We start from the raw sequence: 25,082 nt of genomic DNA on the forward strand, positions 1-25,082 counted from the left end.
ATACGCTTTACACAATTGATGTGTGTATGGATTGGGATAACAGTTGTATGAGCCCCTAATAAAATGTTTAAAAAAAAAAAAATGTAATAAGACTATTTTGCCCCCTTGGATTATTGCCTTATTTTAGGGATTTTGATGGAAACAGTTCTGCTCTTTAAATAGTAATAAGTGCAGCAATATTCCTTTACACTTTACCTTGACATGATTTTGTTGATGAAACACAAGGTTTTTCAAAAAAGTGAAATTCGTCTTCTGAAAAAAATTAAAACCAAATAAAAAATGAATGCCCACTTGTTACTGGGTGTAAGACTAATATGTTCATTGTAAAGAAATTATGTCTCATGTTTTATACATTTCAAGTATAGCTTTAATCCCTTCCCTTCCTCCTCTATCTCTTTTCACTCCTCCAGTTAGCCATTTAAAAGGGAGTATTGCTGGGGCCATACAGAGATAAATTCTTTAGGAAAGATTTAGAGTGGTGAGCAGTAATAGTTGTACGCAGATAGGCTTTAAAGTTAACTGAGGTCATTTTGCCTTTCCCCTCCCCCAGGGTCCTGTCTTGATAGGCAGTTCTCAAGGGGGGGTCAACATTGAAGACGTTGCTGCGGAGTCTCCGGAGGCCATCATTACAGAACCAATTGATATTGTCGAAGGCATCAAGAAGGAGCAAGCTCTCAGGGTATGTGATGTGATGAAAGCTTTCTGAACTCTAATCAGAGAAATACAGCAATTAAAGAATGTCACTTAACCTTGTACAAGTGAAAAGATTCTCCAGACTTTTTTTGGTAAAAAGCATTTCAAGAATGTCAGCACATTAGTATCTTGTTTGAAATGTGAGTGTGAATATCTTGTTTCGACAGTGTTGAGACACCTGAATATTTTTCTTCACATCCCCTATAAGTACTTCATAATGTACCTTGAGAAGATAAGGATTCTTTAAAGAGAGTCACAGTGTCATTAACATACTTTGTAAAATTAATAGTAATTCCTTAATATTGTCATTAGGAATCCTGATGGCGTGGTGGTTACACATTTGACTGCAAAACACAAGGTTAGCAGTTTGAAACCACCAGTCCGCTGTTCAGGAGAAAGACAAGACTTTCTACTCCTGTAAAGAGTTCCCGTCTCGGAAACCCACAGGCGCAGTCTACCCTGCCCTCAAGGGTTGCTATGAGTTGGAATAAGCTCTGCGGCAGTGAGTTTGGTTTGGGTTTGAATATTTTCACTCAGCTGTTCAAACCTATTGGTTTCAGGTTACTTTTCCATCTACAGTTTGTGGTGGGATCCATATATAGTCCGTAGAGTACTATGAGTATGTTAGTCTGGGTACTTTGGAAAAACAAATCCACAGAAACTCCTATGTATATAAGAGAGAGTTTTATATACTGGGTAAGTGCACATCAAGAAAACATTCCAACCCAGTGCTGCCCAAGCCCACAAGTCCAACATTAACCCATATGTCCAACACCAATCCACAAAGTCCTCCTCCATCTCACAAAACACACAATCTGATGCCGACTGCTGGAGGAAAGCCGAGTCAGTGAATGTGTAAGCATCTCAGCGCTGGCAGGGGTCTCCACACGGCTGCTCCAGCGCCTAGGGCTGCATAGGGCTAGGTCCCTGTGGCTTCTCCTCAGGGATGTCTCGCAGGTAGTGAGCCTTGCTGGTTGAATCAGGAATTGGCTAAGGCAGCTGCACCCTGGTCTGACCATCAGAAAGCAAGAGACCTGAGAACTAGAAAGGCAAGGCTCACAGAGCCATTTATCCCTCCGCCCGTCAATTACCCCACATGTATTATCAGCCAGGTTGCCACAGTAAACTAACTACCTCAATGGGTTCATCCTCTCTTGATCTTTCCCCTCCTTTCAGATTTGTTGGAGAAACTGGGGTGATTAGTCCATATTATTTCTCATTCCGGATCTTGCTTCCCCCGAGTGGCATTTAATGTGCACCTGTGATGACCTCTGTTTCCTATAAATGGTATGGGGAGGAACTTTTAAGAGCGGCCAAAAAATTAATACACTGAGGCTTCTGAAAGTTTGGAAAATGAATTAAAACAATGACATTTCTCCATGAACGTTTTAATGATCATATTGGAGGTTAGAACATGTAGGCAATAGTGTGTACCATTCACTGAGGTGAGTGCCATGCATTGAGACAGAATTACCCGTAGCTTATAGAAGTGCAGAGGGGCCAGGTACTTATTCTTGTGCCCATGCCTATTATGTTTTAAGGTTTGTTCATCCTTCACTTCTCCAGCTTTCTTTGTATCCCTTATATACTACACTTCCGTGTTAAGCTACTTTTAATATCCGAACATTTTGCCTGATTTTTCTTGGTAGTCTTGCATGCCCTTTGTTAGAATGCTCATCTCTTCCCTTAGATTACAACCTCCATGTCCCCGGATAGCTTTCCTGAACCTTTTCTGATAACTACATCTTTTTTTTCACTGTCTCTCTGTGGTAGACAGGGTTCTCTAGAAAAACAAAGCCAGGACACTTAGGGTTTTAGGAATATAACAGCTAATGAGTCCACACAGCAGTACAGAGGGCTCAGTTCAACTCACTTCCATGAAACAGTTAATGTACTGGACGTCATTCAACTCACAAGGGCTGCTGGGCTCAAGGTCAAGGAAGCAGACAGCTGAGTCTTCCGTAGAGCAATGCAGGCAGTCCAGCCACAGGCAGCAAACTGCAGAGTGGGTCACCAACAGTCAACTAGATGACACGATCTGACAGTCCCCAGCTTAAGCGATTTACACACCAGCAGTGTGGCGAAGCAGGTCTCAGAGGAAGCTCAAGCTCTAGCGACTCAGTCCACGGGCTGGGCGTGCCATAGGTAGTGTAGGTCGCAGGTTGAGGCAGAGAACTCGTTAAGGCAGCTGCACACTGGTCAGATCTCCAGAGAGCAAGAGAGAGAGAGAGAGAGAGGCAGGGCTCGCCGTGCCGTTTTCTCTGTGCCCTCCAATCAAACTGCGACCCTATGAACCCCATATATTCTTACTGGCCTGGTTGGCACAATAACCTACCTATCACACTGTGTCCTGTAGTTAGTTGCACTACTTTAATTTTTTTGTGCCACCCATGCAAGGTAGGGATACTGCCTTCTGTATCTTTATGATAGATTAATGGTTTTATTATTTATTTTTATTTGAGTTTATGGATCTTTTCAAGGATCTGACCCTTTAAAGAATCTCAGAATGTGCACACATACTAAATTAGCCTGAAGTTTCATTAGTTTTCTGTCCTGTCTTTCCTTTGTGCATTTCCTCCCCCTTCACCCCCCCCTCTCCCAAAATCCTCTACACATGGAGTCACTTACTTTGGTATCGGCAAATTATTTGGAATATTTTGTAAATTATTTACTTTCTGAATAAAAATAACGATCCATTTTTAAACGTTTGAATATTAAACCTGGAATGAAAGTAAACATCTGTTAACTGAGAAACCACAAACCAAAATAAATGTTTGATGTTGAAGTACAGAAAGAGCAAGACTTTTCAGTAAAACAAAGATTTAAAGATACTTTCCTGATAAAGCATGCAATAAAGCATTTAAGTGAGCTGATAATGTAAATATTTGAAAAGTACAGAAATGTGATTCATTTGCATAGTCATTTGCGTGTGAGACTAATGACTGAAGAGTTAAGTTTAGATAAGGAAGAAAGTACTTGATTCACCAGAATATTTAATGGAATAATTTGCTTAGAACATAGCACTTTAAGCAATGAACAGAAACAGTTTCATACAGTGCTTGCCAGATTAATATCTAATTTTGTCAAGCAGAAGGATTGCAAGTCTCAAATGTTTAAACCTCAGAGTGGTGAGTTATGACCTAGTGAGAAACTTGCGTAGTGAACTGGTGTTTTATTTCTCCTTATTCTTTACTTGAGCCTTCTTGGCATCGCAGGTTGCGGGTTGGCCTGCTAGCGCCCAGGGTAGCAGTTTGAAATCACCAGCCGCTCCATCGGAGAAAGAGGAGGCTTTTCTTCTCGTAAACAGTTTCACTTGCAGAAACCCACAGGGGCAGTTCTACACTGTTCAACAGGGTTGCTGTGAGTCAGCCTCAACTTGATGGCCATGAGTTTTGAGAGAATACTTGAAAAATCTCAACCACATATCTATTCATTGGCATTTGACTCTGCAAAAGTCAGATTTTCTCTTAAAGAATTTAATATTTTCTGTTACTGAAAATCAAGAGAATGTGTTGGCCACCTTAAATAGCAACTGTGAAAAAGGAGAGAACGATTTTGCAATGCTCTGGGCAGTGGCAGCACTGTTAGGGTTAACACACAGACATACAGCCTCTGTGCCAATATTTCAGAATTGCATATGGAACTTTACAAAAAAGATGCTTGGTCCATTTTCCAACTTTTAAACTGGAACTTCTGGATTGGGACCTTGGTTTATGTTTGTTTTAGAAAAAGCTCTACTAATTTCTGGTTGGGAATTTTGCTCAAGGCTGTAAACTTTTCTACTAGAAGTTTAAATGCCTATATTCTTAGAGGCTAGCACAGTATCTGACCTATATTAAGTGCTCAGTAGAGTCAATGAGTTGAGGTAATACTAAGGTGTTAACCCAGGCTGACAAGAGAAGCAAGTCTGTACAAGAGAGCTTTCTACCAAGAACTAGTTATGTATCAGGGAAAACACCCCAGCCCTTTGCAGGTCAGGTCCATAAGTCCCATACTAGTCCGTAAGTCCAATACCAGCCCATAAATCCCTCTTCAGACTCATGCAGCCACAAGCAATGATGCCAAATGCAGGAAGATCCCAGGCCGGTGGGTGAGAAGTCTTGCGCGTCAAATGCGGTGGAAGCATCCCAGGGCTGGCGCCGTTCTCTGCATGGCTCTGCAACAGGAATGTGAAGGCAGATAGGAAGAGAGGGAGAGGGGCCTGCCTCCAGAGAGCCATTTATCTCGGTGGCACCTCTAAATGAGGTCATCAAGCTGCGATTTGATTGACAGGCCAAACTCTACCTACATCTTATGGGTGCCATGTTAGTACAAAAAACCTAACGATCACAACTAATTTGATTGTAAATCTACTTGTGATTTGTAATTTTAATAAAGTATATTCCTCTTTTAGGTAGAGGCAGTATGTATGGAAGCTATAGAATACACTGTGGACTTAGAATTTAAGGGAGTGGCAAGTTACTTGTACTCTCTGAATTTCTCACTGTAAAGTGGGCATAATACCTTGTGAGGATTTTGAATGTGAATTTTATTTCGCTAATTAATAATAGTAGCTATCATTAATGTTTAATTACAAAGGGTTCATGCTTATTATTTAAGTGATAAATTAAGTTTTTTGCTTAAAGTAATTTAGTATTGATTAGGTATACACAAAATATCCACTAAAAAGAGATATGTCTTTCAGGTTGCACAGAAGATGGGATTTCCACCTAATATTTTGGATTCTGCAGCAGAGAACATGGTCAAGCTTTATACCCTTTTCCTGAAATATGATGCAACCATGGTAGAGATCAATCCCATAGTAGAAGACTCAGATGGAGCTGGTAAAGGGTCTTCTGATAATAAAATACTGATGATTCCTTTATCCACCTATAAGTTTTAGTAAGGAGTCCTGGTCATGCTTAGGGTTTGGCATTGGACTGCCTTGACTACTACAAGGTTGGCGTTTCAAAGCCAACATCTTCTCTGTGGGAGGGAGATTGAAGCTGTTCTGTTCCGCTAGAGATTTACTGCCTCAAAAACCCTATGTAGGCTCCCTGTGGGGCTGAACCGACTAAATGGTAGTGGGTTTGGGATTTTGGTTTTATGTGCTTCAGTAAGGAAGTTAAATTTAATATGATCATGAACTTATTATTACATAGAATTTTATTAAAATATGAATGTGGACCTATGTTAAAGAGACCCCATTGAAACATATCTTTAGTATATATACAAAGGGGCTCCAAAACGTGTGGAAAATTTCTATTGTCTTCTAATTCTGTTTTGCCGTGGACTTCTTGGAGCCCCTCCTATGTTCATGTGCATCCCATCGAGGTCAGGACTGTGCTGTTGACGCAGTGGTTTCCCAGCATGTTTAAGTGAATCACAATTATGTGTGAGCAAGCCTTCACTTCTTCAGTGGCACCAGTCAGGTTTCAAGTGCCCAGCAGCTACATGTGGTTCTCATGTGCACAGCACACGTAGGGAACACTTCTGTCTCTGTGAGCCGGAATGGCTCCAATGGCAGTGAGTGTGGACTGCTTTCGTGTATTGCACAGTTCATTTTAGTTTAGTTGCCACTACCGGCGTTTCTAACTCTTCCCATCTTGTGCATCTGTAGATCATCTTTTACACTTCTAATTGTATTCTTTATAAGACAGACCGCTCTTGGTCTGAGTGAGTAAGTTCTCGGGCGGCAGTAGAGGTAGTTTATCAGACTGTGGACTGATGCACATTTTAAAAACAAAGTCGTCAGTGAAGGGAGTTATCTGCATAAAGCACATTTTAAAATATTGTTTTCTTTTTTTTTTTTTAATCAATTTATTGGGGCTCATACAATTCATCACAATACATAGATCAATTATGTAAAGCACATCTATACATTTGTTGCCCTCATTATTCCCAAAATTCGCTTGCCTCTTGGGTTCCCGGAATCTGCTAATTTTCCTTTTTTCCTCCCACCCCTTCCCTTCCTCCTCCCCTCTCCCCCATGCACCCTTAATAATTTATAAATTATTATTATATCTTATATTACACTGTCCAGCGTCTCCCTTCACTCACCCTTCTTATTTTCTTAAAAGAGAGCAATAACATTAAAAACAAGATCTTTCTTGTTTAAAAGTGTGAAATTCTACAGCCATATCCTGTCAATAAAGCCATGTCTTTTAATAATTTAATAATGTTTAATAATGTTTCTTTTTCCATCCTCAGTTTTTCCTTGCTTTGTATGCATTGTATATTTTGAAGACTTTTATTTTGCTTTTACCAATTGAGGCATCATGTAGTGGTAACAGAAAACTTGCAAAATACCAGTAAATATAGATCCGTAAACCCAGTACCATGTTAGTGTTGTGTATAGTTCATTTCATTCTTTTGTGTAATTGGGATCATGTTGTTTATTCAGCTTATTTTTTCCCCTTTTAGAATTTAAAACTTGTAGAATTTTTTTAATGTTAAGTATTTTTAAAAGATAGGACTTTCAAAGGCCTGCATTTCATTTGTATATAAATCTTTGCTTGGTACTCCGAGTATGTTTCACATAGTTGCCTAGAAAAGAAATTTTTAAGGCAAGGAACAATGTTTTTGAGATATGAGGATAAGTCAAAAAGTATTTCTACGAGGATTCCAGTTCATATATACATGGATTAAACAAAACATGCTTAACCGTAACGACTATTGGTGGTGGCTGTAGACAGCTCTCTCAGTAATGTGCTTGTATTATTAGGGACCTTCCCCCCAAAAAGGATGCTTTTGTGCAATGGGTAAAAGCAGTTTTGAGGTCAGAACTAATATCAAATTGTTAACAAAAGTCAAATGTACTTCTTCCCAAATCATCAAAGCTTTGCAACATGTTTACAGGAATGCTGCTTCACATAAAACAACCGTTTTTAGATGAATCAAGCATTTTTAGAAGGGCCGGAGAACTTCAAAGTTGAACTCAGAACGAGAGCATCATCAGCCTCAGTGGGTGAGAAGCCAGGGCTGCAATCCAGAAGCTGGAGGAAAGAGACCACAGCTCACCACTGGTGCAGCAGCCTCTGTACGACAGCCGGCCGTTCACATGATTTGGCCGTTTCAATTTTAAGTGAACTTTTTGGCCTCAGCAAGCTTTCAGCTAGGAGAATTTTTAGCCATTATTCCAAAAGTTATACTACTCTATTCCCTTTTTATGCCATTTTCACGGATATTAGACAACCTTGATATTGTCCAATAGGTCACTTAGTTGCAACATAGGCGTCTTTGGGTGATTTCATAGGAGCCTTCTTGCTAGACTACTAGGCCTAAAAGCCTGGTTACACAGGGCTCACGAGAGAATGATGGGGCAAGTCTGATATAAAAAGTTCAAACCAGGAATTGACAGATACATTAGGCTTTGTGGGCTACATGTGGTCTCTGGTGCTACTGCTATTCAAATTTCTATTCTTATTCTTCCTCATTTTCTCTCAGTATTTCTTCTTTCTCCACAGCCTCTTAAAAATAGAGAAACTGTCTTTAGCTCACAGACTGTAAAAAAATTGGCCTAGGCTATATTTGGCCCATATGGGCAACTAGTTTGCTGACCCCTGATTTAAACAAAGAGGAATGTAAGGGAATGTGGAGCATAACATTTTTGCAAGCCAGAGGGATGTAGCTAATAGAAAGGGGGAACTTAATAATTCAGGAAAGATAATTACTGTAGTGAAGTCCTGAAATGCGTTAGTGCTATTATTGGACCACAAGTGCCAGGAGCATGGTGGATAGCAAATTCTTAATAATTAAAACATTTGTTGAGATGTTTTTGAGTTTTTCTCCCTTCTTTGGCTGTTGCCTAGGGTAAGTGTAGGACCAGCAATTCTCCTGGGGCAGTTTTCATTTTCATTTTCACACAGCAGTTTGAATTCATTGGAAGCATAAATTAAAATATTTTCCAAAGCTGTGATATTAAAATGCCTTTTTTGACTGTATGTTAACTGCCACTGAATTAAGATGACTTTTTCTCTTTCTTTTCAAAGTGGTGTGTATGGATGCAAAGATTAATTTTGATAGTAATTCAGCCTTTCGCCAGAAGAAAATCTTTGCCCTGCAGGACTGGACCCAGGAAGATGCAAGGGACAAAGCCGCGAGTGAAGCCAATCTCAACTACATTGGCCTGGACGGGACCATCGGCTGTCTGGGTATCATGCCGTTTGTTAGTCGCTGGAACTGGATTTCAGCACACTTCATGCTCTGTGTGTTTGTGTCTTACCCAAATCGTTCTCTCCTCTTGGCAGTGAATGGTGCTGGCTTGGCCATGGCCACGATGGACATAATAAAACTCCACGGAGGGACTCCAGCCAACTTCCTTGATGTTGGCGGTGGTGCCACAGTCCACCAAGTGACAGAAGCCTTTAAGCTTATTACTTCAGATAAAAAGGTAAGACTCTTGTTTTGGAGTTGGAATCGTGAGAAGTCCCTTGGTTAATTAGTTGATGTGGTCATTTGGTTGAGCATTAAAAATGAAAGCAATCTCAACCGTGTGGAAAGAGGCTGAAATGAATGGAGTAGAGGCTAACTAGAGAACAAGATAACATCGTACACTGTGACTTAGAAATATTAGATGGTGGTCTCATTGGCTGTCAGGTCAGCTCTTGGCTCACGGTGACCCCATGCACAGTGGGAGTGGGTCGTTGTGATCCATTGGCTGATCTTTTGAAAGTAGGCCTTTGTCCCTAGTGTGTCTTCATCCGGAACTTTTCTGAAATCTGTTCAGCGTCTTTGTCGCATGCAAACGTCCACTGGTAGGTGGGTGATGTGTGCTCATGAGGTACATTGACTGGGATTCACACTGGTTCTCCCACATGGAAAGAGAGTTCTACCCATGAACCACCATAACTACTAAATGGTAACGTAAGTTGTTGTGATCTGGCATGGGTGCCATTCCTTTAGGGAAAAAATGCTGCTTTTTTACCCAAAACCAAACTCATTATAATCAAGTCAATTCCAATTCATAGCAGTCCACGTATCGCAGAGCAGAATAGGCTTTTTGTGGTGGTGGTCTCTGTGGAAACAGATCGTCAGGACGTTCTTCCGCAGTGCCACTGGGTGAGTTTGAACGGCCACTCTTTAGCAGAGCACAAGCCAGATCAGCACATTGGTATGTGCCCTGTCTTTCCTGTACTTCTTTCTGTAGCTGGAACAATGCCCGCAGGCATGCTTGCTTATTAAATATTTATTATGTGGCCTTTGGAGAAAGCTCAGTGGCTGTGCCCTGTGGTCCGCAGGCATCCAGCAAGCACCCTCCCCGCAGCCACGATGTCCACAAGGAAGGTCAGCTCCACCAAAGGGGCGGTGAAGGAGGAGCCCCTGAGAATTGAGCACACAGGTGACGTGTCACTGGTCACTCAGCCCGAGGTCCGGATTCTGTAATGAAGAAAGCGGGATCAGTGAAGGGCTGATGGATTGAGAAGAGTAGAAAGATGGAGAGGAACCAGAGCCTTTAGGAGGAACATAGTTTAGTGGTGATAGATGTGAAAGTTGAGACGGGATTGTAATTTGTTATTCTTGAGACAGTCATTCTGGGCAATTCAAGTGCTTGTCCATGGTAGTCATTGGTTGAAATGAACTGGAGGAGACAGTAGCCAGGCAGAGGTCTAGGAATTTAAGGCCAAGATCTTAGGCGACACTTTGTGGTACATACTGAGGCCATCCAGAATGAGGCTGGAAGGAGCGGGGTGGGAGAGAGATGGGAGTAGGTGCCAGAGTCCACTATGAATTTCACCATGCTATGAATTCTAGATTGTCAGTTGCAGTAAAGACGAAGACTAAGTTGTGTAAGCTCGGCATATCGCAGCCTTTCCGTGTGCCGTAGCCTTCACAGGAAAGGAGTTAGAGGGAGATGGAGAAAGTTATTTAAGGGCAGGACCAGAGGCTGCAGGTCCTTCTTCATAGATTCCCTAAGGATTGAGAGGCACATGGCTCATGTCTTTGTGTATCTGTAACTCATTTATATCTCACTGGCTGAGAGCTGAAGGTATGGTTGGATGAACTAAGTCTCTTTAAAAAGTGATTCCTCCTCTGGAAACAGTACACAAGTGATTCGGGAGGGATAGATTAAAGTGTGGTGGTGGTGGTGGTGAAAAATACTGACCCAAACCGGCCCTGAGGTTTGAATGGAAGTGAAGCCAGGAGTAGGCATGCAGGGGAAAGCTGAGTGAGTCTACATGGAAAAGCTGGCGGGATGGCTGGAGATGAATGACGAGAGAATAGGTCATGACTACTGAACGCGTTCTTGCATGTGCTGTCGCCTCATGACATGCCCTCATGTAGTGTCGTCCTGGCAAGCAGGAAACAAGTGAGTGGAATTAATGAGGGCTTGTTTACGTGGGTAAGGAGAGAAGAGATTGTGAGGCAGGTGTTGGAGCACTAACACCCGTGATGAGAACTAGAAATACGGAGGACGTGATATCGTGGTATGACAATGTTTCTGAGGAGTTAATTTTTATCATAAGACACAGACACCAGCATTTTGGGGGGGAACGGAAGACAAACACTCATTTTTCTTTTTAACTTTAATCTACCCGAACCTCTTTATTTATTCATAGGTGCAGGCTATCCTGGTCAACATTTTTGGAGGAATCATGCGGTGTGATGTCATTGCACAGGGTATAGTTATGGCAGTCAAGGATCTGGAGATTAAAATCCCCATTGTCGTACGGTTACAAGGTGAGGGTAAAAGGCAGCTTGCACTTGTTCAGTGAACTTGTTCAAGTATTTATGAGCGGCTTCAAAAGTTTGTGGAGAAATTCCCTTCTCTTTTAATTCCAATTTTCCACAAACTCGTTGAAATTCTTTTATATAATTCCAAAGAATTCAGTTCATTTAAAGATAGTTTTCAACCGCTGCCCTATTATAGTTATATCTTTTTAACGAAAGTTTATAGAATAGGAAAGCATTGACAACCATAGTAGTGAAAAAATGCTTATAGTTTTGATACTTCCTTTTTGTGTTGTGGTTTGCCTCTCATTCTGACTTGATTGAGTTACTATGAGTATTCTGCGACATGATATGTTTTATGAAGTAACCTGGGTTTTGTTTATTTATTTGCTTGAATTATTTATATTAAGTAATGAGTTAAATTAAAATTTCATACTTCGAATGTGTTGTGGCAAACCGTTTTAGGTGATTTTGTGTTTGTATTTAAACATCTTTGTTTGCATGAATTCAATTCAGGAACACGGGTTGATGATGCTAAGGCGCTAATAACAGACAGCGGACTGAAAATTCTTGCTTGTGATGATTTGGATGAAGCTGCTAAAATGGTAAATCGGTTCTGTTAATTGACGGACATATTTGCAACATGTGTGAAAGATTTGTAAACATTGAGAGTCTCATATGCACCAGCTAATACTGTTCAAAGCATTTCATTTGATTCTATGAGTATAATGAGCCCCCTGTTCTCATCACCCATTTTTTAAATGATGATCAACCCTTGCTCAATCTTGCTTCATTTTTATTCTTTTTTAAAAAATCATTTTTTCGGGAGCTCATACAACTCTCATCACAATCCATACATTTATGTTCTTAAGAATACAGATTCTTCCCTTGCCCGTGGTTATTTTCAAGCAAATTGTCTATAAAAGAATATCGATAATTATATAAGATAATTAGTGCTTCAGGTGAGGTAATGGAACTGTGGCTGTTGTATAAAGAGAATTTAGCCAGTTTTAAAATTTCCTTGTTCCTTGCAAATATATATGCATATTTTGGTCGGGGTTGTTTGCTAGAATTAAGATCAAAATAAGTCCATACATCGCATTTGGTTCTTATATCTCTTAATTGCTTTTTCCCTCGGCGGTTTGAAAACAATTACGGTGAAAGTCTTAAAGAATTTCTCATAGTTTGGATTTTTATGATTGCAACCCTGTGATGTTCTCCTCTGCCACCATTATTTCTCCTAAAAGCTGTGTTCCTAGAGGTTTGACTTAGAGGTTTGATCATATTTGTATGTGGGGACCAGGGAGCAAGAATATATTATAGTTCATGCTGTGTAATTCCACAGCAAGTACATAAGATTTTTTCTCTTTTTGCGAAGTTAGCAGCGATTGAAAAATACTGCTTAGATCTATTATTTCATTTATGGTTGTGGAATACTACCCCCCCCACCCCAATGTTTTATTTATTTATTTTTAGAATAAAGATGTTTGAAGATACATTTTAGAAAATATATTTTACCACTATGGAACACCTTTAAAAAGTGAAAGTTTCTACAATCATTTGCTACCATGAAGGAAATTTTACGTAGTAAAAGCAACAATGATTTGCTTTAATTTTCAGTTTGCACAATAATGCATTTGTTTTCTTATATCCTACAAAGATTTTAAAGTGTTTTTTGTTGTTGTTGTTGTTTTCAAGTCTGTGTGTGTGTGTACAGACAGGCACGTGTGTATAAGCACACATGCTACTTTGAACCCATGGATTTAGGTATAGTTGATGTGGGTTGATTAATTTTAGTTAATTCTTAATGATGCTCAAACTGCCCTGACTTCGGTCAGTGGGAACTTCTTGCAGTTGACTCCTGAGACCGTCTCCCACTCCTGGGCTGTGCTTGTTGCTGTGGCTCATTCTGTGGCCCTCCCGGGACGTTTCTCAGCCCAGACCTGGAGCCTGCCGCGTAGTAGAGACCACCACGTGGTCCTAGGAGCCCTCACGACTGCTATGGGATTGTTGATGGTTTCTAGGCTTCCTTAGGGAAAATCTTGGAAACTATATTGTTTCCAGAGATTAGTTCATGGTTTCAAACTGACATATCGGATGCCAATCCAGAAATGTAGTTTTTTTCCTTACATCATGTCCAAAATGAAAATAGATCGACTTGTGCATTCATTTTCCCAATTTTTCTGATTTTGCATTGTGGTGGTAATAGAGGCAAACTTGTGTTGTTGTTGTTTTTCCTTTCAGGTTGTAAAACTCTCTGAAATAGTGACCTTAGCCAAGCAAGCCCAGGTGGATGTGAAGTTTCAGCTGCCCATCTGAACGGACAACCCAGTGGATGGTGGAAGGTGTTAAATGTGCTACAAACATTGAAAATACTGTGTCTGTATTATTATTCCTTTTCTTTTAAGTGTGTGGAGGTTGTAATTGCCATGTAGGGAAACAGACTTCTACAAAGCGTTTTGTCTGCATTGAATTCTACTGTTGAGGGTGAGCTGTTTGTGTAAAGAGTTTATAGAATGCAGGCAGTCCCTTTCTGCTTCTATGGAATGTCACTTGTGATATGCCTGTGTATGAAGATTGGCTACAGAGTTTTTCATGGATAAGTTTCCTATGAATAAAGTAAATATGAAGGTAAAGCTTTATTCTGTAGGCGTAGAAGTATATTATATCTAATAACTAGCCTCCTTGCTGGAGTACTGTATTAAAACAATGTTTTATATAAGAAGTGGTTATGGGAAACACCAAATACAAGCTCATTATATCAATCACTATTTATAAACAGCTTTCAAACACTCCCCAGAGTAGCCTTTTAAGTATTTCAGTGAGGTAGCTATTTAATTATTTGTACATTGTTTTAATCACTATGAAACATTGATAGCTACAAGTCTTCATGATTCTGCTGTATTATTAAGAAGTACCCATAGGTCTGTATCAAATAAAGGCATATTTACTAAGGACAGAGACAAAATTAAGACTGTCAATTTAAGTTAATAAAAATCTCTAAAATGTGATTGGATTTATGTGTTTTTCTCCCCCCCCCTTTGAAGTTAATGTAGTTGAATATGATGTGTTAATCACTGTATAAATAGCACTAAAGAACTGTGTTCATGGCAAGTACATGTTATAAAGTGATCTACAGGTGGTATACCACTGGGATCCTGCAGTTTGTGAATCCCCTCTGGTACATTCTCTACAGAAACCACCTGTCCTCCGTGTGATAACATGGATGGTAACATCGGCGAAGCAGTGGACTGTTCAGTACTGTTGGTCGCCTCAAAAACTCCCACCTATTTTTGAGTTTTTAAAAATTTTTTTATTTTTTCCTAGATGGCTTTTATAATGTAGTCAAAAACAGCCCTAGGCAGGGGGTCATCATGTTAACACCAAACTACACAGCATCTTCCCTACAATCTTCAGCCCCAACAGGAACTGCAAGATGCGAGGGAGGTGGGGGTGGGGGTGGGGGTGGGGGTGGGGACCAGACTGTTTCTGCGTTATATACATACTCTCATTTACGGACAGGCTCTATATACACATAGATTTATTGGCATATACCTCACATACCCTGCAATTTAATTGTTCCATCTTATTAAGAAGAGCTGTACGAGCATCACCACAATTTCAGAACATTTTCTTCTTATTCTCTACTCATTGTTGTTAGCTCTGCATTTCTCATAAACCTTCCCTGCTATTTTGCTCAAATCAAAATTCATTGCAAAGGAGGCAATGCTAGCTCAAAGCAACTCTATAGGAAGGGTTGAAGTGCCTCTGCGTGTTTCCAAGACTGTAACTCTACAGGAGCAGAAAGTCCAGTCTTATTCCCTTGGAGCAGCTAGTGGTTTCAAACTGCTGACCTTGCAGTTGGCAGCCCAATGTGTAACCGCTACATCATCAGGGCTCCTTGTCATCCCCCCACCCCAAGAAATTGTTAATCCAGTTACTGTCTCTATTGTTTTATTATTTTGAGTTCTTAAATGTGGTCAGAATACATGCTATGAGAGGCAACAGAGCATAGTGATTTTAAGACAGACAGCCTGCTTTGAAGCTTGGCCATACTCATGTATACATATGTGAGTTTGTCCAAATTTGTTAATTTCGGTGTACCTCAGTTTTCTTAACTCATTTCTAATCCTCATGAGAATTATTCAGTTATTGATCTATAACCTGTCTATCTGAAGGTATTTATATAGAGAGAACATTAAAAAAAATACTCAAGTCAAATATATATGTGCTATGAGAGGTTACCTTCCCCCCAAAATGGACAAAAGCTCCGCGGGGCTGGGCTTTTGTTACATGTATTTTTCCTGCTAGGTGAGCATTGAGCAACTCACTATGAGTTAGTTTACCCAGTGATGTCGCCTGGGAAGATTCTCTCTGGTCACAGTACATTTATTTGGAAAAGTTTGTTGAACCTTGTTTTTTATGATGGCAGATTTAAGAGAACAGGGCGCGCCTGTGAAATTGTTTCCTGTTTTGGGCGGGGGTGGGGGTGGACACGCCACAGAAGCTGTTGGGATGTTGAACAGTTTACAAGGACAGCGCTATGGGAAAAACAAGTGTACGAGTGGTTTTCTCATTTCAAAAGAGAAGAAATGTCAGTTGATGACAAGCCTCGTTTTGGATGCCCATCAACTTCCCAAACAGACAATTGTTGACAAATTCATCCACTTCTGGTTGAAGCCTTAATGACAGATCACTGAAGAGATGGGGAAGTGTTCTGGACCACCCTGGGGCTCAGTTCAGTGCATTTTAATGGAAGACTTGGGAAGGAGAAGGGTTGCTGGGAAATTTGTGCCTTGGTTCTGACTGACCCGCAAAAAGAGCGTCTACTGGAGACGTGCCTTGCTTTGAAAGAACAGAGTAACCAGACTTTTTTCCCCCCAAGGTCATTACTGGTGGCAAGACATCGTGACATGGTGCTATTCTTATAACCCCGAAAGCCAGCAGCAGTCAAGCCAGCGGAAGACGCCATCGTCACCTCGCTCCTCATATCCTCGTTAAGTGAAATCAGAGATCAAGACAATGCTCATTTGGTTTTTTGAAGCGAGGCGAAGGTGCATTTGGAGTTCATTCCACCAGGTCAGACTGTTAATCAAGATTGCATAACAGTGTTCAACAAAAAAGGCTTGATTTTTGGCAGACGGACTGATTTTGCCACCTTGACAATGCACCTGCTTGCGCAGCCACCTGTGCCAGTTTTAGGCAAAAATAGCATGCCTCTCTTGCCCCACACACCCGACTTACCTGACCTAACTCTGTAAGACTTTTTTTTTCTGAGAATGAAGAGGGATATGAAAGGATAGCAGTTTGATGTAGAAGAGGTATTGGGTTTCTTGACTCTTTTTTGCAAGGGGTGTGGTTAGTGTTATCTGTTTAGTCTTGCCAGTTTGGACCTGCCCTACCCATAAACTATGGTTCATAACTATGAGACAGTGACCGACTGGGCTAACAAGTTAAGACTTCTTTTGCTTTGTCAGAAAGAATGTCACCAAAATATGAAAGCTTCAATGTCCTGTGAGAGCTTTTGTTGTTGGGTTTTGCTTATTTGGTTTCCCAATTGTGGATTTTAAACATTACATTTCGTGTAATGTCTCTACATTTTATTTTACCTGGTCTGCCCTATCTAAGCATTAAGAGACCAAATCAGAACTATAAATCGTGTATTGTGATAAACTTAAGTTATAAAGTCCTAGCCTTTAGCTTATGTTAAAGAAAATCCATTTCCAAAAAAATGCCAGGCAGCGATTACTTAGGGTTAGAATTTGTATTATTAATTAGGATCTAGTCAGGAATTGGGAGTCCTGGTGGTGCTGCGTCTCAAAGTTGGCAGTTGAAATCCGTCAGCTGCTCCATGGGAGAAAGAAGAGGTTGGATGTTCCCATAAGGATGATAGTCTCAGGAACCCTATATAGTATATAATATATAAGGTTGGAACCCACACGATGGCAGTGGGTTTAATTAGGAATTAAGATTCCGAATGGCACAGATGACTTAACTGAAAGGTTAGCAGCTCAAAGCCACTGGGAGGCACTGGAAAAAGGCTTGCTTATCTCCTGCAAGATCGTGGCCACTGAAAGACCATACACCTGTGGCTCACAGATCAACATGAAGTGTAATTAACTCAGTAGCAACTGGTTTGCATCTGTGGTTGTTGTTTTTTTAAAGCCAGGAATTAAAAACAATCCTTAGTATTTCACTCAAAACTCGACAGGTAATTGATAATGCTGATACTTTAGGTATCTATTCTTGCATAACAAACTACCTTCTACCTAAATTTGTGGGTTATACATTTGGGAGCAGTTTCGGTGTGAGGGTCTGACAGGGTTGAATAGCTTAGTCATGTTACTGTGACACAAGGGCTCAGTTCCTCACCATGTGGGCCACTTTAGAGGTTGTCTTGTGACAGGGCAGCTGATTTCCTCGGACAAGGGATCCCTGAAAGCAAAGTGGAAACCACGTTGTGTTTTATATCCTGTCACTTCCTGAGGGGAGATGGACCAACACATTTGAAGATACAGGGGACACAGAATTAATTTAGAGATTGACACATGGTGAGAGTGAGGTGGTAATCCAGAACCTGGAAGTGTAGAAGATTTCTAGTGCTTGGTCTTTTGAAAGTAGTGCCTTGTCTGCTGGTGTCCAAACCTGAAGTGAAGGAAGATCAAAGAAAACAATTTTGGACTAGGAGGGGCCAGGAAAGAATGTTTCCAGGATGAAGTGATCAACAGGGTGATCTGCCAAGGAGTCAGAACTAAAACGTATCCAGGGGTATTGAACTGGTGTTAGTATAAGTAATCTTGACAAGAATGATAGTGAAGTTGTAGGGGAGGAATTCAGATTTGTATGGAGAATGGAGTTGCTGGTAGATGCTTATATATAAGCATCTCACTTCATTCTCTAAACATATACCCCCCCAAATGCACTGCCATTGAGTTGATACCAACTCCCAGTGACCCTAGGGGTCGGGATAGAGCTGCCCCTGTGAGTTTCTGAGACTAATTTTTGTTTTTCCTTACCCCCTCCTGCCCAGTCCTTCCCGAACCTGGACCTGAGACTAATTGTTAATGAGAGTTGAAAGCCTATCTTTCTCCCATGGAGCAGCTGGTGGTTTCGAATTACTGACCTTGTAGATTGCAGCCCCACCCAGAATCACTTCCCCACCAGGGCTCCTCCTACATTATTGAATATTTTTACAAAGGGCTGGTAGTTCCCCACCTTCCTGTCTGCTTCCTTATGTAAAAGGCTGCTTTAATGTTTGAATTCTCTTGAGTAGATCCATATAGACTACAGTTTGTACACAGACTATAACAACCTTTGACCATTGCATTCAATTTACAGTTGCAAAACCCAGGATACTATGACTACCTGGTATTGCACTTTTAGCAAATGAAATGTTTAAAATCCACAATTGGGAAACCAAGTAAGCAAAAGCAAAACACAAAAACTCTAGCAGGATATTGAAGCTAGACATCCATATTCTGGTCTAGCAGGATTTGTGAGGTCTGTTTTGGTTTCTTGTAGTAGTTTTCTGTTATTTTCTGTGTACAGGTCTTTTGTCTTGGGTTAGATTTATTCCTATGTATTTCATCTTTCGTGTGGCTATTTTAAATGGTATCATTTTCTTCAATTATTTTCAGAGTTCTTTTCCTTAGTGTACAAGAATCCAGTTGAGTTTTTTTTGAGTGGGAACTTGTATCCTGTAACATTGCCAAATCTTTCAATGATTTCCTGTGTGGTAGTTACATAGTCTGTTGTCAATTTGAGACTATTAAGAGTGAAGTGGTGGGGTTTAGCCAGTCAATCAGGTTGTAGCTTGATGACCTCATTTGGAGGCGCTAAGGAGATAAATAGATTGCTGGAGGCGGAACACACCTTCATGCCCTAGAAGACATTCTCCCTGAAAAGACACATGGAGCCATGTGGAGACCCTGCCAGCGTTGACATGTTTCCACTGCCACTGGATCCACAAGATTTTCCACCCACTGGTCGGTGATTGTCTGGCGTTTGGTGTGATTGTATGTTTTGTGTGAGTCTGAAGAGGAATTTATAGGTTGATATGGGTCACATGGGCTAATATTGGGCTTATGGACTTGATCTGGCCTGGGCTGGGATGTTTTCTTAATGTCTGATTGTTCTTTGACATAAACTTCTCTCTTACACGCATGAGTCTCTCCCTGGATTTGTTTGTCTAGTCAACACAGACTAACACATATGGCAACATTTTTGTACAGTCATTGGAGTTTGTAAAATTACATCATCTACAAATAGAGAGAGGTTCACTATTTCTTTGCCCAATCATATTCATTCTATTGCTTTTTTGCTGTCTAATGGTTCTAGCTAAGAATTCCAGCACAATACTGAATAAGAGTGATGGGAGAATGCTTTCAGTTTTTCCCACTGAGTGAGCTATTGATCATTTATTTTTCATACACGGCAGTTCTTGTGTTGATTTTCTCTTCAATTTTACTTTTGCTTAGTGTATTTATCAGGAATGGTGTGTATTTTGTCAAATACCCTTTCTGTTATGATCATTTGGTGTTAGTTTGTATTTTGCGTATGTGGTGGATTGCACGGATTGTTTTTCTAATGTTGAACCATCCTTGAGTATCTCCTATGAATCTCACTTGATCATGGTGTATTATTATTTTGATATAATGTTGGATTCTGTTGGGCAGGATCTTGTTGAGAATTTTCCCGTCTATGTTCATAAGGCATACTGGTCTGTAATTTTTCACCTTTGGGTTGTATTTACCTGGTTTTAGTTTCAGGGTTAGGCTCATTTCATAAAATGAGTTTAGGAGTCTCTGTTCTTTTCTGTACTTTAGAATAGTCTGGGTAAAATTGATGTAGTCTCTTAATAGATGGTAGAATTCTCCTGTGAAGACATCTGTCTCTAGATTTTCTTAGTTGTGAGTTTATTAATGACCTGCTCTATTTCTCCTTTTCTTATGGGTCTGCCAAGTTTTTCGATGTTAGTGTGTGTTAATTTGCTAGAAATTTGTTCATTTCATCTAGGTTTTTGGAGTTTTATCTAAATTTGCTGGAGTACTATCTTTCATAGTACTGTGTTATTATTCTTTTTTTTTCATTGTGATGTCACCCTGTTCTTCTCTAATTCTTGATATTGACATCTTCTCTTTTCCGTTCTAAGTTTGCCAGTGGTTAGTCAATTTTGTTAGCCGTTAAAGAACCCAACTTGTCTTACTGATTTTTCTATTGTTTTTCCAATTCATCTATTTCTGCTCTACTCTTTATCATTTCTTTTCCCCCGATGGTTAAAGTTTCATTTTGTTGTTCTTGTTCTGGTCATTGAAGATGATAGGTTTCTCCTTTCTTCCCCCCCCCTTCTCTGCTTTCATTGCCCTCTAATAACTGTTTTGCTGTGTCCTGATGGTTTTACTATGTTGTGCTTTCTTTATCATTTGTTTCAAGGAATTTAAAAATTGTATCTGTAATCTAATTATTTTAAAGTCATTTGTTATTCAGTTTCCATGCATTTGCTTTTTTGCCCTTATTATATTGTTGATTTCTAGTTTTATAGTATTGTGTCTAAGAAAATGAAATATGGAATCTCAATATTTCAAAATATATTAAGGCTTTCTTTTTTTTTTTTTTAACATTTTATTAGGGGCTCATACAACTGTTATCCCAATCCATACACACATCAATTGTGTAAAGCGCATTTGTACATCGTTTATCAAAACATTTTCTCTCCATTTAAACCCCCGACATTAGGTATTAAGGCTTTCTATGGGACTTACCAGATGGTCTAGTCTCCCGAATGTCCCCAGGTGCACTGGAAAAGAATGTCAACTGTGCAGTTGTTGGGTGGAGTGCTCTAGGAGGTTGAGTTCATTGGATTGTGTGTGTTGTGTAATTGTAGTCAGTTGTTTTCTTCTTCTGTGTCTTTATACTGAGATTTTTTCCCCCTGATCTTTCCTTCCTCGAGATTGGTATATTGAAGTCTCTTACACTTTATAGCTGTCCCCCCGCCCCCCACTTATTCCTTCAACTGTGTAAGAGTTTGACTAATGTGTTTTGAGGGTCTTTCATTGGGTAGGTATATGTTTATTATCCACCGTTGGTCTGTTCGTTTATTGTAAGGTGGTTGCTTGTGTGTTACTGTGCTCCTGTAAGGTATGTCACTGGTACTTCAAATGCCAGCAGGGTTGCCCAAAGTGAACAGGTTTCAGCCGAGTTTCCAGATGAAACCAGACAATGACGGACTCACCCACCTCAGAGGAAGTCGCTGCTGAAAACCTGCTGTAAAGCTTCAAAACTTGTCGGATGGTGAAGGCCTAATGAATGGAAACATAACATCGTCAGAGACTGTGCCAGAGGATGAGGCCCTGAGGTTGGAGGGCACTTGAGGTGTGACTGGAGAGGAGCTGCTTTCTCAGCGTGGAGTCCGTGTGATTGGGGTAATGCTGGGGGAGCGGAGCTGCAGCATCTTTGCTTGCTCATGAGGCATGACTCAAGGTAAAGAGAGACAGCCGCAAAAATCTGATGATGCTGAGAGCATGGAATATGAGAAGTATGAATCTCGGAAAATTGGAAGTGGTCAAAATGAACGGAGCACATAAAGATGACTATCCTAGGCCCTAGTGAGCTGAAATGAGCTGGTATTGGCCATTTAGAATTAGAAAATCATACAGTTTGCTATGCCAACAACGACACAATCAAGAGGAATAGCATTGCATTCATTGCCAAAAAGCACATTTTTAGATCGATCTTGAAGTACAGCGCCGTCTGTGATAGGAGTATATCTATCCACCTTCAAGGAAATCCAGTCAGTACAACTATTATTCAAAATTGTGTACCCACCACAAAACTAGTGATGAAGAAATTGAAGAATTCTACTCACAACTTCAGCTGGAAATCGATCAAATATGAAATCAAGATGCATTGATCATTATTGGTGATTTGAATACAAAGTTGGAAACCAAGATGCAAGAATAACACCAGCAAAATATGACCTTGATGATAGATGTGAAGCTGGAGATCGCATGGTAGAATTTTGCAAGATAAATGACTTGTTCATGGCAAATGCCTTTTTTCAAAAACACAAAAAGCTAATATACACCTGGGCTTTTCCAGATGGAACACACAGGAATCAAATTGACTACATCTGTAGGAAGAGAAGATGGAGAAGCTCAATATCAGCAGCTAAAACCAGGCCAGGGGCTGTGGAACCATCAATTGTCCGATGTGAGTTCAAGTTAAAGCTGAAGAAAATGAAAACAAGTCCATGAGTCAAGTACGACCTTGACTCTACCCCACCTGAATTTCGAGGACATCTCAAGAACACCTAGGGTGCGCTGAACACTAATGACAGGACACCTGATTAGCGGTGGGAGGCCATCAAGAACATCATTCATTGAAAAGAGGAAAGAAAGAAAGGATCAAACTATGTCGGAAGAGCCTCTAAGGTTGTGGCTCAGCTGTTCGTCATGTTGGGGTACTTGACTGTGGTAGGTCATACTGGAGAGAAATAATAGGAACCAGGAAATGAAAGTAGTGAGAAGGTAGAAAAAAAGAAAATGGAGAAAAAAGAGAAAAGAAAAAGAAAAAGGCACTTGGAAGAAAAAGAGAGAGAGGGGGAACCGATTACAAGGATCTACATATAACCTCCTGCCTGGGGGACAGACAACAGAAAAGTGGGTGAAGGGAGACGTCGGACAGTGTAAGACATGACAAAATCCGGGACGGATGAGCCCTATAGGACCAGTGGTGTGAGTGGCAAAACAGGGAGGGTAAAGGGAGAATGGGTAGGAAGGAGGGAACCGATTACATGGAACTGTGTGTGACCTCCTCCCTGGGGGACAGACAACCGAAAAGTGGATGAAGGGAGACGTCAGACAGGGTAAGACATGACAAAATCCGGGACGGATGAGCCCTATAGGACCAGTGGTGTGAGTGGCAAAACAGGGAGGGTAAAGGGAGAATGGGTAGGAAGGAGGGAACCGATTACATGGAACTGTGTGTGACCTCCTCCCTGGGGGACAGACAACCGAAAAGTGGATGAAGGGAGACGTCAGACAGGGCAAGATATGACAAAATACCCATTTATAAACTATCAGGGGCTCATGTGGGAGGGGGGAGCGGGGAGGGAGGGGAAAAATGAGGAGCTGATACCAAAGGCTCAAGTAGGAAGCAAATGTTTTGAGAACGGTGATGGCAACACATGTACAAATGTGCTTGACACAGTGGATGGATGGATGGATTGTGATAAGAGTTGTATGAGCCCCTAATAAAATGATTAAATTAAAAAAAAAAGGAGAGAGAAAGGAAGGGAAATGGGAGTTTGAGATTGAGGGGAAAAGGAAGAGTATTCATTAGAAGAATAAAGAAAAAGAAAAAAAAGGTGGGGGGGACAAGCTCTCTTTTGGGTGGATCCATTCCTTGGTCTAGGAACTTTTTTTTTTAACATTTTATTAGGGGCTCATACAACTGTTATCCCAATCCATACACACATCAATTGTGTAAAGCGCATTTGTACATCGTTTCTCAAAACATTTTCTCTCCACTTAAACCCCCGACATTAGGTCCTCATTTTTCCCCTCCCTCCCCGCTCCCCCCTCCCGCATGAGCCCTTGATAGTTTATAAATGGGTATTTTGTCATATCTTGCCCTGTCCGACGTCTCCCTTCACCCACTTTTCGGTTGTCTGTCCCCCAGGGAGGAGGTCACACAAAGTTCCGTGTAATAGGTTCCCTCTTTCCTACCCATTCTCCCTTTAGGTCTAGGAACTCTTATAGTGCTGGTCAGTGAGAGTTGAACCACCAGCAGAGAAAACGCCTTGGCTCCAGGTCATGCTTGAGGCAGTCAGGGTTGGCCTTTGGGCCCTGTGGGGCAGCGCCATGCTACAGACTGCTTGTTGGTACCAGGGGGCTCTGCCTGGTCTTGGTCTCTGGCTTGGTCGGGGGAGGGCACAGCAGGGCCTGGTTGCTGGCACCAGGAGGGGCTGGGCAGAGGCCTATTCTCTTGTATTGTGGAGGGTTGCTCCTAAGCCTAGCTGCTGGCTCTGCATAGGTCAAGCAAGTAGGACTGATCACTGTAGTCACAGAGATTCACTGTGTAGCCTGATTCCTGGGCCACATCGAGCAGAGGCCTGAATGCTACTACTACTGCTTAGGCCCACTTGAGCCTGGCACCATGAGGGGCCTAGCACCATGGGGGGCCTAGCAGGGATCTGGCCTCTGGCCTCAAGGATGCCCACACCGAAGCCTGCTAACTGGTGTCCGGGGGAGCTCTGAGGAGGTGGGCTGGAGTCCAGGGGATATTCTGGGTACCTCCTATGTGGGTCAGTTCCCTTTCTCCCTGATAGGTCCTCAAACTTTGGGAGGTGGGAATTTTGATTCCCTTTAGCTTTAAAGTTTTTCGTTGAGATCTCAGGACATTTTTCTACCTCTTTCCTGCTGAATTTCTCTTGGTTCTTTTAGAAGGGTGCAATTGTACGTGATTACAGCTGGCCATCTTGCACCAGAACTCAACTCTTTATTTTTTTCCCCACCTTTCAGCTTAGGGCCTTTGGTGTACTTAAAAAGCATTTGACAAAAATATATTGTCCAGTATTAACAAAAGTCATCACGGGCATGTTTGAAAAATTATTGAAAAAGTATTTATTTTCATCTACTTCCTACAATAGAAATCATCATCATAATTTCATACTTAGAAAAGCTAACAAATGCATAGAAGAAAAATGAAGCAAGAAAGGCTAAAATCAATCTATGAATTTC

The 25,082-nt window shown here is 41.0% G+C and overlaps 1 protein-coding gene across 1 annotated transcript in view; it reads left to right on the plus strand.

The window, feature by feature from the left end:
• SUCLA2 (succinate-CoA ligase ADP-forming subunit beta) overlaps window positions 1-14,354 on the plus strand; it is a 30,113-nt gene extending 15,759 nt beyond the window's left edge. Inside the window, exons 5-11 of the mRNA XM_045289056.1 lie at window positions 551-679; window positions 5,378-5,516; window positions 8,664-8,825; window positions 8,922-9,064; window positions 11,232-11,352; window positions 11,860-11,948; window positions 13,588-14,354. Coding sequence (XP_045144991.1) covers window positions 551-679; window positions 5,378-5,516; window positions 8,664-8,825; window positions 8,922-9,064; window positions 11,232-11,352; window positions 11,860-11,948; window positions 13,588-13,662 — 858 coding nt within the window. The 3' untranslated portion in view covers window positions 13,663-14,354. The remainder of the gene's footprint in view (window positions 1-550; window positions 680-5,377; window positions 5,517-8,663; window positions 8,826-8,921; window positions 9,065-11,231; window positions 11,353-11,859; window positions 11,949-13,587) is intronic.
• Window positions 14,355-25,082: the final 10,728 nt, after the last annotated feature.

Source organism: Echinops telfairi, unplaced genomic scaffold, assembly GCF_000313985.2.
Source record: "Echinops telfairi isolate 266 unplaced genomic scaffold, ASM31398v2 ScPeMD7_24;HRSCAF=84, whole genome shotgun sequence".
Taxonomy (NCBI): Eukaryota; Metazoa; Chordata; class Mammalia; order Afrosoricida; family Tenrecidae; genus Echinops; species Echinops telfairi.